Here is a 12863-nt window from a genome sequence, read left to right on the forward strand (position 1 = left end):
GTTTTACAGTGGCTTCAGTGATGCTTGGGAACAGCTGGGGTGGTTTTTACGTTGCCTCAGAGTACAGTAAGAGCAGTGCAGGATGAGGAGACAGGAAATTATATAATAGCAAGTAAGACTCCTTGTACAAATCACTTGGTTAAAAGTTAAAAATTCATGGTCATATAGCTAAGATATGAAAAAGCAGATATTGTGAGTAATTAATTTTGTCATCCTACATGTAACTTCTAAAGGTTTATAGTTCAGGAATTTTAATTAAAATTCCTGCTTACATGATAGCACATGCACATTTATCAAAGTAATCCATTCTATGCATTAATAATATGCAGAAATGTGCAGTAAGAAAACTGTTCTATAAAAGGTTATAGTCTAGCAAATACAATGCAATATATCCTACAAAGAGTAAAGAAATATTAATATATATTTTATAATCTTGTTAAATTATGTTTTTATTTTTTTAATGGGTTTGCTTTCTTTCAGGCTACAATGCTCTGCTAAGATACGAAGGCTTTGAAAATGATTCAAGTCTTGACTTCTGGTGCAACGTTTGTGGGTCTGACATCCACCCAGTTGGTTGGTGTGCAACCAGTGGGAAGCCCCTAGTCCCTCCTCGAAGTATGTAAATAGTAGCCTTATTGATTGATGTAATAGTCTTTATTAAACTAAATTTGCTCATGGTCCAGATATCAAAATATTTTTTTACCATAGGACTCTCTAAACAGTTATGAATGAATCATTTTAACTTTTGGAAAAATAAGGACTTGACTGATGCTGAAAATGTTTCTTGGAGTAGCCCATCTGATGCAACTTTAAGTTTTTAAGGTCAAGGTGGAAGCGGTTAGCTAATCAGTGATGTGAACATGCACTGATTTTACTTATATTTTGTTATAAAATTCTTTGCCCTGACATACCCATAAACTTAATCTTGGGTAGCATTCATTCTCTAGAGTTTTTTGTCATTATTGTCATCCAGGCCTTTTAACAGTCATCTGGGATTTCTTCTTTACATATTCCAGACTCTAATATTGTCTCTAACGGACACAATTAAAAATCAGTGGCTTATTTTTTCCCCTTCATTTGCAACAGCCATCCAACACAAATACACAAACTGGAAAGCTTTTCTAGTGAAACGACTTACTGGTGCCAAAACACTTCCTCCTGACTTTTCTCAGAAGGTAAGGCTGATGCAATATCAATGATGTACTATAAACGAAATTGCAGCACAGTGTGAAGAACTGAAGTATTTTACAATGGCACATTAGCTCCTTTTATAGTGAAGATAATTCAGTAGTTTCTTCTCTTAGATAAAGTTTTCCTTGAAATCTCTATTCTCCATTTATGTCCGCACTTGTCAGCATGCTTTGGAAAACTGCTTCCTCTAGCAGAAAGTAATTTTCTTTAAAAACTAGTCAGTCTATTTTATTTTTAAAATACCCCAATTAAAAAAAAAAAAGTGTTAATAAGCTACCCTGTGATATGCAAGAAAAATCAAAACTTTTTTTCTAATTCAGGAATGATTTTTATCATACACTATTCCAAAAACTGAACAAAATGTGTTAATGTAACACATCTGATGCAATAAAGTACATACTTTTTGAATGTTAATATTTTTTTTGTCTGCTCTAGACTAGATCTTTTTACTGTCTTTAAGTCTTGTCTTTAAGTGTGGCAGCTGCCTGTATAGGGTGCTGTAAGTTTACTTAACAATATTGTGAGACGGTACATAGCTTCTAGTAGGAATATGTTATTAATATTAGTGTTGTCTTACACTGCATCTGATCTTAAAAAAAAAACCAAACAAAAAAAAAAAACCTTTCTGCAGTTGCTCATTTCTGTGTAAAAATTGGCTCGGTTGGAAGCCAAATTAAATTGACAAGATCTCAACACTTTGGGGAGTTAGTGGAAATGGCAAGTGACATACTGATTTTTTAAGCAGAATGTATTGTCACAAGGCAGGTTAATATTATTTCCATTCTCTTCCTTTCTTTTTGGTGTATTATGAAGAAATATGTTTGAGTGGCCAGCTTTAATTATGTTCAAAGTTTGCTTTCCATGCCTTTTAAAGTGCTATATTGAGTGGATGACAAGAAAAAAAAAAGTCATGGCGTTGGTTTTTTTTGTTAAAATTGTTTCTCAAGGTACTCTTATCCATGTTAACAACTGAACAAACTTTCATTAAGTCAATGGAAAATTGCTGTAATCTGTGAGACTTATCTTAGGTAGGGGCTGTGCTTGATATAATCAAAGCATTGTAGGATTTATTCTTCTTTTCTGAAACATTTCGTTTTTCCCTGTGTACAATGAAATGTAAGACATCATTTGTCATTTTTGCAGGTTAATTAACAAGTACTTGAATTTCATGAAAAGTGCGTTGATACAGTGCTTTAACAGCAGCAGATAACTAAGGGAAAATGGAATATGTTCTTACAGGATGGTTTTTTTCCTGTTACTTTAAGGTGTCTGAGAGTATGCAGTATCCGTTCAAAACTTCCATGAGAGTAGAAGTTGTTGACAAAACGCACCTTTGTCGCACAAGGGTAGCAGTTGTAGAAAGCGTCATTGGGGGACGGTTAAGATTGGTGTATGAAGAAAGTGAAGACAAAACTGATGACTTCTGGTGCCATATGTACAGTCCACTCATTCATCATATCGGTTGGTCTCGAAGTATAGGACACAGATTCAAAAGATCTGGTAAGCTGCTTGTGTGTTAGAGGTGTCTTTGTGGGCAGCGTTGGATTGAAGAAATCAAGAGCAGTGCTACTTCCCAGAAATAATGTCTCTAAGAGAGTTGCAGGGATTCCTCTTGGAAAGTAGTATTCAACTGTTGGCTAAAACCAGCTATATATATGTATTTAAAATTATTATGTATAATTATATAACAAAATATAATTTTCTGTTATAACAGTGCAAAGTAGTTTACTAGCCAGTTTTTTGCAAAAGCTTCCACGCATGTTTGTATCAATTTTGTGATATAATCAAGTGGTCTTGTAAATATTGGATATTGCTTTTTTCCATAAATGAGATGGTTTATAGAGGTATTTCTGGTAGAGGTCAATAAGGAAAATAGATGCATTATGTCTTCCAGATTTTTCTGGTAGACTTATTATAAACTGTAGGCCTCCCACACCAATGATTGCATTGTATTAGTTAACATGTTTAGAAAAACATACTCTCTGCTCTATTAACAAAACTTCTGAATAATACATACTATTATTTCTTGTAGATATTACGAAAAAACAGGATGGACATTTTGATGCACCCTCGCATTTATTTATGAAGGTGAGTTTGCTGGCAAAAACACTGTTTTCTAGAAGTTGATAGAGAACCTTTAGTTTCTGGTGTGTGTAAGCGAGACCTGAAACTCTACTTACGTCCTGGAAATATGCCCAGCACAAGCATTACTTTTTTATTCAAACGCTTACTGTATTTGGCCTCCTTGGCATAAGATGAGGTGACAGAACAGGTATTTCAATCTGTTGCTTTGATGGTGTGGGGTTATATTCTGTTCCAGCCTTATTAGATTCTTAGCTTCTGGTGCTGTTATATGATTCTGTAGGTAAAAGAGGTTGACGCAGCTGGAGAATGGTTCAAAGAAGGAATGAAATTGGAAGCTATAGACCCCTTAAACCTTTCAGCAATATGTGTCGCGACTATTAGAAAGGTAAGAAAACAAATGTGTATTTTGGGAAGGTAGATAGGAATCATTTTTTTCCATTCACCATTAATAAAGCTTGAAACAAAAAGCTCAAAACCAAAATAAATGCCATTAATTCACACAGTGAATGTTTATGGAATATGTCCATTAATTGTTTATATACAACTGCTATGAAAAAGAATGTAGTTGTGTAATTATTTTTTTTACTTAGACTTTAATCTCTGGAAATTCAGCCTTACCTCTAATTAGAATGTAATATTTTTGTGAGATTAATTTGCAGGACAACCTTCTCCTAACTACACCAAATGTTTTGCAACTGTTCAAAAAGAAACTTCATCTTGCTCGCCTGCAAAAGTCTATGAAGACATTTTAAGTATGTACTTTTTTTCCTAGCTTGGAAGGGATCCCACCCATGTGAAATCTGTTTTAAAAGAGGAAGAAAATGTGAAAAGTAACTTAGCAGAATTGCATAACCATACCAGTAAGGAGTGTGGTTATGATTTCAAGTCTTTTTTTCTTATTAATGGTGTGCAGAATATCCTTGCAAGCTAAAGAGTAGAGTGAATTATAAAGCTTTAGAAGTAGAATTGAGGCTCACAAGATAAATGAACTGGAGGTCAGAAAAAGGAAATGTTCATCTCTCATGAATTTGCCGTTAACAAAGGTACATTTGACAATAGTACACACACTCTTGGAGACAGGTATGGTTTGGGGTTTTTTTTTGTTTTCTTGTAATTGAATGTCCTTCTAAGTGTACTTCCATTATTATTGAGTTACTTTTCACTCTTTTGAAACATGGCATGCTTTCTTTCTAGCCTTATCACGCAGTTAAAGGTATTTAATGTAAAATTTTGTTTTTCTTTACAAAGGTTTTAGCAGATGGCTATCTTATGATTGGGATTGATGGCTCAGAAGCAGCAGATGGGTCTGATTGGTTTTGTTACCATGCCACTTCCCCTTCTATTTTCCCTGTTGGTTTCTGTGAAATTAACATGATTGAACTAACTCCACCCAGAGGTACATATAGTGTTCTGACCACATTTTCTTTTAAATATATTTCAGTGATATTGTATGTGCCATATGCTTTGTTTCTTAATTCAGTCTACAAAATTCGTGTCACTTTTTAGGACTTTTTCAAGTCTGAAACGAATACAACAGTGTAACTTCAAAGTAATCTAAAACAGAGATAACAAACTTTTCATTTAGAAAAAGTCAAATTGAATGTCTGATTCTCTGGCTAAAATAATTTGGGTTTGTTGCCAGAAATTGAGGATAGCTGCTCGTTAAATAAAATATCCATTAAGTGAACGGGAACTATGCTAGTCACTAAAAGGACTGTTCAGAATATGCCATTGCTTGGGAAGTCCTGGCCACAAAAAGGATTAACAAACATTGTAGAGAATCTCAGACTTAGGCTAATTTGCAACGATACCAGTCTATTTATTTTTTTTTAAATCTGTACAAACTTGAGGTTGGAGGAAGTAGCCATTAGAGCTGAATGCTGCGTAATCCCTTCTGTGAGAAAAAGCTGTCTGTCCACTAGCACGTATGCCTACAGAAGACTGTATTGCCTTTATTTTCCATTTTATTTTCTTGGTCTAGCAATTTATAGAGGATTGTAACTGGCTGTAAAACAGCAGATAATGGTGGTTTTCTATGGATTTTTTTTCTCCATTCTTACTCTTGCAGGCTTCTACTTGTGTTTATTGAATTATTTTTCTAGGTAATAACTACAAAGACAGTGTAATGCAACATGAAGAAAATAATTTCATATCATTTTCATTACTGCACACTAATGAATATGTCATCTTTAAGTATGTGGAAAGCACAGTTGGACAGATTTACTATTATTTTTCAGTCACCTCATTTAGTGAATTTGCTGCCTAAAAATTCATAGGCATAATCACCCCTCAAAAATATGTGGTGCAAGAGCCTCTTGCAATAGGACACGGTTTTGTGGAAGGAAAAAGCATGCATATCAATAAATAGCAGTCAATTTAGAATTAAATACATCAAATAGATGATACAGAATAGGAAAAAACCTCCATTCTATGATGAAACTTTTCCTCTTTATTCTTCAAACACTACTTACACAATAGTATGTGAACTTTGTTGTTAGCAGATTTATGATACTTCTGTGTTTCTTGTATCGTGGCAACCTTATTCTTTATCTACGTGTATATTTCTCCTTTTATTGCAGTTTTCCATAACAGTCCTGTATCATCTACTGAGGCGATTATAAATCACTCATGCAATAATCTAAAAGTCAGTTGAAAGAGGAATTAACAGGAGTAAAATACAGACCATAATGCGCATTAACATATTTAATAGGATCAAAGTGATCAAAGCTTCTTAGCTCTTACGAGAATTGTATTTTACTTTATGAATTTTGGGCTTGAAAAGGGAGAGTTTCTTAATTCTGGCTCCTCCAACAAGGACCATGCACATTTCTCTAGTGTGTGTGGTGAGAAGTTACTTAAAGGACTTGCGTACAAATACATTGGTCTGGTCAGAGGAACTGTGCATTAGGAAGAAAAGCATTAATATGCAGAACTGATACATTATTACCCTTATTGTTAGCTGCATCTGTTCTTGCAGATATTACATACTTAAAGTGAACATTCTTTTTCCAAATTACATTTAGCAATGTGGATAACTTAAATAAGCTGCTGAGAAATCACTGGACTTCATAATCTTACTCCTTCCAAACATCTTAATCTCTTGCTGAAGTCAGTAGAAGATGAAGATGCTTAAACACTTTCAAGAATGGGGTTGCGTTTTGGGCAGTGAGTGGTAGCTCCCTGATGAGTCTGGCCCTGCAGAGCTGAGCTATGACTCGGTGGGAGCTCTCTATCCCTGCTTAGATGAGATCTAGCTGTTTCCCATAGCTCCCCATGCTGTGCTCAGTACGCTAAAATCTTTTCAGAACGTCGAGCACTGCATACTGCCGCAAGTATTTGTTGCTGCTCCAGCTAGAATTTGAGAAATGTTGGTTTAAGCAGTTTAAAAGTTGCCCAAAGTAAAAATAGTCCTGTGTATTTTATGCATGTTCCGTCGATGAACAAAAGCTAAAATTTGAGATTAATTTCTCCCCTTTATAATGGCTTTTAAAATTAAAAAGGAAAAATCCTGTGATTTTCCATGTTATTGCTATTTTTAGCCTTATTTATTTAACTTTTAAAATATCCATGCTTGTTCTTACCACTCTTCCTAACAATTCAAGTGTTTCAATAGCGGAGCTCTTTCCCCACAGGAAAGACACTGGATGTGCTTAATTACATGATCTGTTCTGGGTCATTTGTGTGGGGCGTTGTAGAGATCAAGAATCTACGTGGACAGAAAGCTTCAAGTATGAATGATTAATCTTAACATTAAATGACACTTTCTATATTATCCAGAGGTTCATTCATCTTGTTTGTTGCAAATGGGCAGTGTCCAGATAACTGTCTTGTCCCTTAGACCAAAGCTCAGAGAGTGGAAGGTTCTGATGTTAATGTTTTGCTTCTTTGTTGTCTTTTTAGCCATAACACAGTGCCAATATACTATTTTTGTGTTGTTCTTATGCATGAAGTTTGCAGTTGATGTATGAAAATGTTGTTTAAAATTCACAGGTTATGCAAAACTCCCTTTTAAATGGTTTGACTACCTCAGGGAAACTGACTCAATAGCAGCACCTGTAAAGCTCTTCAATAAGGTAATACACACTTATAATAATGTTTATTTAAACTGTAATTAGTATTTTCTTTAAATTTCTGTCTGCATCATCCATGGGATTGACCCATTTAATTAAATACAACTTTGAAAAACTAAGACTTTTAGAAATAAGAACCATTTGAATATATCAAGCTTTAGTATTTCTGAAATGTTAAATAAATACAGGGATGCTTGAAACTACATAAATGACACTTGGTATTTTCCTGTGTTAAGTTGACTGAAATACTCATTTCAACACTGTGCTTAAACCATCTTAATTAACATGTTTGTTTACTGATATTTGCCTTGCTTGTGTTTGCTTTTCCAGGAAGTTCCGAACCATGGGTTTCATGTTGGAATGAAACTGGAGGCTGTTGATCTGATGGAACCTCGCCTGGTATGTGTGGCCACAGTAACTCGCATTATCCATCGTCTTTTGAGGATACACTTTGATGGGTGGGAAGATGAATATGATCAGTGGGTGGATTGCGAGTCCCCAGACCTCTATCCAGTGGGATGGTGTCAGCTAACTGGATATCAACTACAGCCACCAGCACCACAGTGTAAGTTCCTGTTCTGTAAGTTAACAGTTGCTTACTGACTCTTGTTGATGGGAGATGATTTTCCTACTTCATCCTTTTCAAGTTATGTCACCAAGCGTAACAAAAATAGAACAAATTCTGGATAATGCTTAGAAACGTAAGGTTCTAATATTTTCCACTTCCACTTCTAAAGTACTTCTGGGCATTTCTGTGGCTACTTACTATTTTTTAATGCTGGAAGAGGCTCATTTGATCCAGGGAAAAAGCCTATTACTTACTTGTCAGTTCTGGATAACATCACTCAGAATTTATATTGCTTTAAGATTGCAAATTTATATGCTTTACATGAAGAAATTGATGGAATTCAGTCACTGAGGAGAAACTCTGTAACTGTGTAGCAGCTTTGATACATTCTGAAGTGTTCCAAAATACTAAACTTTAATTTTGAATTCTTAATTTTTTTTGCAGCATCAAGAGATAGCCAGTCAAGTTCATCAAAACAGAAGAAAAAAGCTAAATCACAACAGTACAAAGGACATAAGAAAAGTGAGTGACAAAATAGTGTTTGTGCTTTTCCTGTCGTTTTAAAGAGTTTGTGGTCTCTCCTTAAGTCCCTGTTCTATTTGGAAATGTTTGTGTGTAAACAGATGTTATGCTTAAAGGTGCAGTATGCCATAAAAGGAACTTTTTCATTGCGAATAACCTTTTATTCATAACTTGCAACAGGCTTTATGTTGCAAATAATTTATATGAATTGTAGGTGGACAACTGTTACAATTTTTTTTGTATTTAAGCATCATTCTAGTTAAATAATGGATTGCTTGTGTAAGTATACTGCCTTACACAAAATACTCAGGTATCAATTAACACAGTTTTAACTCTGCTCTTTGTAACACAGGTGTAGGAATAAGAACAAAGTTACTTGGATCAGAAAGAACAAGAGGTGGAAAATTTACATTACTGTCTAGCTGGTTCCTTTTTAAATCAAAAGTGACTTATTTGCCTTTTTTTTTAGATGAGATCTATTGGAAGCTGTATGTAAAATAAAACTTCTGTTGTTTCTGAAAATAATCATATAAATAGCATTGTTATATGTGACAGTTGTTGTCACTGGAAAACATAGTAATGACATTTTTTAAGGATCTGAAGTATTCAGGTTCTTTCTGTAGTAATTTTTTCCATTGGGATCAAATTATCTTCAAAATTCACAGCCAGTCTGAATTTACACAAGTGCATGTTTTGCATTCCTCCATATTTTTATTTCTATGACTCTGTAGGTTTAAACTGAAAATCTGTTTTGTATGAGTAAAATAAAGAGAGTAGAGGCAGCCAATCGTTAGAGGGCCTTGTGCCTTCTACCATCATTCTTCTCTGGAAATCTTATCCATCTGTATTCTCTCCTCTAAGCAATATTGTAGTTTCATATGGCAGTTTTATTCCAGAGGTTCTCGAGCCATTTTTCCAATAATTGCACAATTTTGAAAGGTAGCTACCTCTTCAGTCAAGAGCAGCAGCAACATGACAGCCATTGTGCAAAAAATGTACGTGTAAGAGATGACACGGTAAATGAAAACATAGGGTAAGCCCGTAGTCTTGTTAAATGCTACACAATTTTTAATGTTTAACTCAAGATTTTACAGTATATTTTTTTTTTAAAGAACCAATTACAAGGATGGGGGAATGAATTCATAAGAATTAATAGTTTGTCTTGAAGTAGATGGTCTAGTTCCAGACAGCTTAACTATGCATATTATGTCTGGAGCATCAAATCACTATGCTGACTCATTCTCCTGGGTTTTCTTGGAAACAGAGGAGAGTTGGAAGGAAGGTGCAGTATTTTATACTGCAGACATATGGGCAGATGAGCTGCGGAAAAGTGTCTGTAATCTGTCATCTTGAATTGGCCCTGCTTCTTGGTCAAGATATTTTTTTAGTAGGACAGCCTAGCGGACAATCAAATCAACGGTTTTGTTGATGATGACAGTTATTTTACCTGCAAGTCAGCAAACTTAACTAACTTACCTTTAACAATCCTTAATGTGACATTAGGAGAGACTTTATTATGTGTAATACTCTCCTAAGCGAGAATATTAGGCCTTTCTTACTGTTAGAATCTGTCATCTTGACTTATCTAGAGTTGTTGCCAGAGAGTTTTGTGCTCTGAAACTTAAGTTCATCCAAGTATAAAACTAAAATGTTAAGGCACATCCCCTGAAAGATAGGAGAACACTTTTCCCCCATGCCTTGAAAACTCACTTTGAAATATGGAGGCTTTAGAAATCCAAACTGCTGTTCCATATATGTGAGGAGTAGCTGCTGTGCAGCTGTTCTCAGTAAAGTGGGTTTCCTGATGATGAATCCCTCTGTGGTCTTTGTAACTTCTGGGCAGCCTTATTTTACAAAGCATCGATTGTGTTGATGACTTCAGTATTACTGCCAGTGCTATGATCGGATGCTTCCAGAAGGTGATGCTGATTTCTAAGGACTATTATGTGCCTTTGCCTACTGTTCCTAGATAAAGGAATAGGTATGGGAGGAAAGTATTGGCGAGGTGAAAGATTTCATAGTAGAGCTTTAAATATGGTGAGGGAAAAGAACTCTAGATAAGTCTGGCGTTCATTGTAAAGTCTGATTAAATGGACCAATTACTAGGTTGAATTAGGCAAGGTGAACTAACTGCTTCTACTGTAGTTATCAGGAAAGGACCTGGAATAGGAAAAAAGGTATTCCGAGTAGGACCTGAAACTAAACTCTGTGTTAGGTCTACCTAATCACTTCCTGCAGTGATTTTGAGAATTGTGTCAAATGAGATTAAAACTTTGTTTTTATCTGGAGCTTTCTTTGCGATAAAAAAAATTGACCTAAATGAAGAGCTGTCCTGTAGTTGTGTAGAACTAATGTGAGGAATTAAAAGCCTTGTCTTCCTGCTAAAATAGTGAGCAGATCTATTAAGCCAAACTAGAACCTTCTTCACTAGTCACTACAGAAGGCAACCTTTGCTATTTTGGTTTTTGGACATAAAAAGTTGACCAGTGAGAGCCACAGATAAAGCAGGTATCTGGGAAGTGCTTACAACCTCTTATTAAGCGCCTCAAACATTGCACTGTTTCTCCTTTCTGCTGTTTAAGGAAATAAATGGTAAAATTCAGGTCCTGTTCAGAATCTTGCAGCAGTATTTTTTTAAATAGAATTCAGGTACAGAAAAACTGCTGGTTTGAGAATATCTAGAGAAAATCATGAGTGCTGTTGCCTTAAGCTGGGGAAAGATCATTAATTACCTTTGCACAGGACCTGTGCTTGAATAATTCTGGACTTCTGAGCAGGTATTGTTTAGCAAGCTGTGCTAGGCCATCGTGCTCCGTACCTTATCTAGTGCTATAGGAAGGAGATTTGTCCTAGTGGAATTTTTTTCTTCATTTCTTCCTAACCTGAAGTAAATGTGGGCTATGGAAACGAGGAAGAACTTCTGATGGTTTCTTTTCTGGACTGTTTACTCGATACTAAGAATCTACTTAATCCTTAAACGGAGATGAGAGAACAAGGTCATGACAAGTTAGTGTTGGCTGCCTCCTGTTGCCATAACCTACCATGAATAAACACATAAAAGTGCTGAGTCATAAGAAATAACACTTAAAAATGTTTTGTGTAGCCTTTTCTTGTTCAGCACTTTTAAATAAAAATAAATAGGAAGTCCTATTTTGAAAAGTATTTTAGTCATAAACCAGTATAATGCAGTAGTAATGACTTCATGGTAACACATAAAGTAACCACAGCTGATTACAAAATATACAGAGTTTCTTGTTAATTAAATTAGATTATTTTTAGCACAGAGAAGTGTTACTTCCACATTTTTCTCATGTGTACTCGCAACACTCTGCGGAATGTCTGAGTCGTTCGTGTGCTGGTCGGGAAGCTGTGCAGGTGAACACTTGAAGGGTGGGTAACTTGCCAGTTTGCCTAGACAATTCTTTAATAATGTGGTATGCGGTATCTGCTCGTATTGTCTGCTTTCTAGTAGGTGTATATATTGGAATAAGGTTACTGAAATGATAATGTGACCTCAACATTTTAAAAGCCAGAATTCTGTAGACAACTTTTCTACCTAATTACAGTGTTATCTCTCTAAAAGATTCATCCTGAAGTCTTCTTGTGCGAAGAATATTTAAGCATGGTGATATCTTTAGCATATGCACAATCTAGTTAGCTTTTCTCCTCAGACTTTTGTTTGTTGTGTCTTTAACTGACAGTGCTGAGAATACTTAAGCATTAGCAATCATAGTTTTGGTGTAGCTGAAAGCAGTGGAGATGGTGTATTCTAGTGCTTGCATCCCTGGTATTGTGGAGAAGTTTCCTCAGGCACAGAATTGGAGCATCTTAGTGATAAAGGAGGAACGTGTTAATGATTTGCATGGGGAATGTTTTCATTCCCATGCAAATGAAATGGAAATGCAAATTATTATAATTTGAAGACATTTTTCAAGGTATTTTTTCTAAACGCCAAAATGCTCATTGATGTTTGTTGCTCATTGATGCTCACTGTAAAAATGGGAAGCAGTTTCCTAAAGTAGTTAAGAGTATGTATTTTTAAACTAGGTTCTTGGAGGTGATAAACTTTGTCTGGACTGGATTCGTTCCCCAGAACCATCCCTTCTATCTCTTAGTCACACACACTGAAATAACTGCAGTTTCAAGCTGAGCCCGTATGTCTTGAGTGTCCAACCAGAGGACTGTATATTGACTGAGCAGTGTAGATGCAGCAGAAGCAACTTATGGTATTTGTATTTCACTGATAAAGTATGAAATAAGTGGATCATGTTTTTAAGCAATGCAATTGAAGTCCTACCAGCCAGTCTATAGAATTTAGTAACAGGTTGAGAACAGTATTCCCAATAATAACTGGATGGTGCCACTGTACAGGCCCTTGTTTTCCAGAGTCAGTGAATATGAAGCAGAGCCATTTCTCAGTGAACAAT

At 35.4% G+C, this 12863-nt stretch overlaps 1 protein-coding gene across 1 annotated transcript in view; it reads left to right on the forward strand.

Moving 5' to 3' along the window:
* The window catches only part of MBTD1 (mbt domain containing 1), a 33015-nt gene that overhangs the window by 16023 nt on the left and 4129 nt on the right, over positions 1-12863 (forward strand). The window contains exons 7-15 of the mRNA XM_074160159.1: positions 481-615; positions 1087-1175; positions 2457-2691; positions 3224-3279; positions 3557-3661; positions 4525-4672; positions 7267-7349; positions 7677-7911; positions 8359-8436. Coding sequence (XP_074016260.1) covers positions 481-615; positions 1087-1175; positions 2457-2691; positions 3224-3279; positions 3557-3661; positions 4525-4672; positions 7267-7349; positions 7677-7911; positions 8359-8436 — 1164 coding nt within the window. The remainder of the gene's footprint in view (positions 1-480; positions 616-1086; positions 1176-2456; positions 2692-3223; positions 3280-3556; positions 3662-4524; positions 4673-7266; positions 7350-7676; positions 7912-8358; positions 8437-12863) is intronic.

Source organism: Numenius arquata, chromosome 17 (genome assembly GCF_964106895.1).
Source record: "Numenius arquata chromosome 17, bNumArq3.hap1.1, whole genome shotgun sequence".
NCBI classification, from domain to species: Eukaryota; Metazoa; Chordata; class Aves; order Charadriiformes; family Scolopacidae; genus Numenius; species Numenius arquata.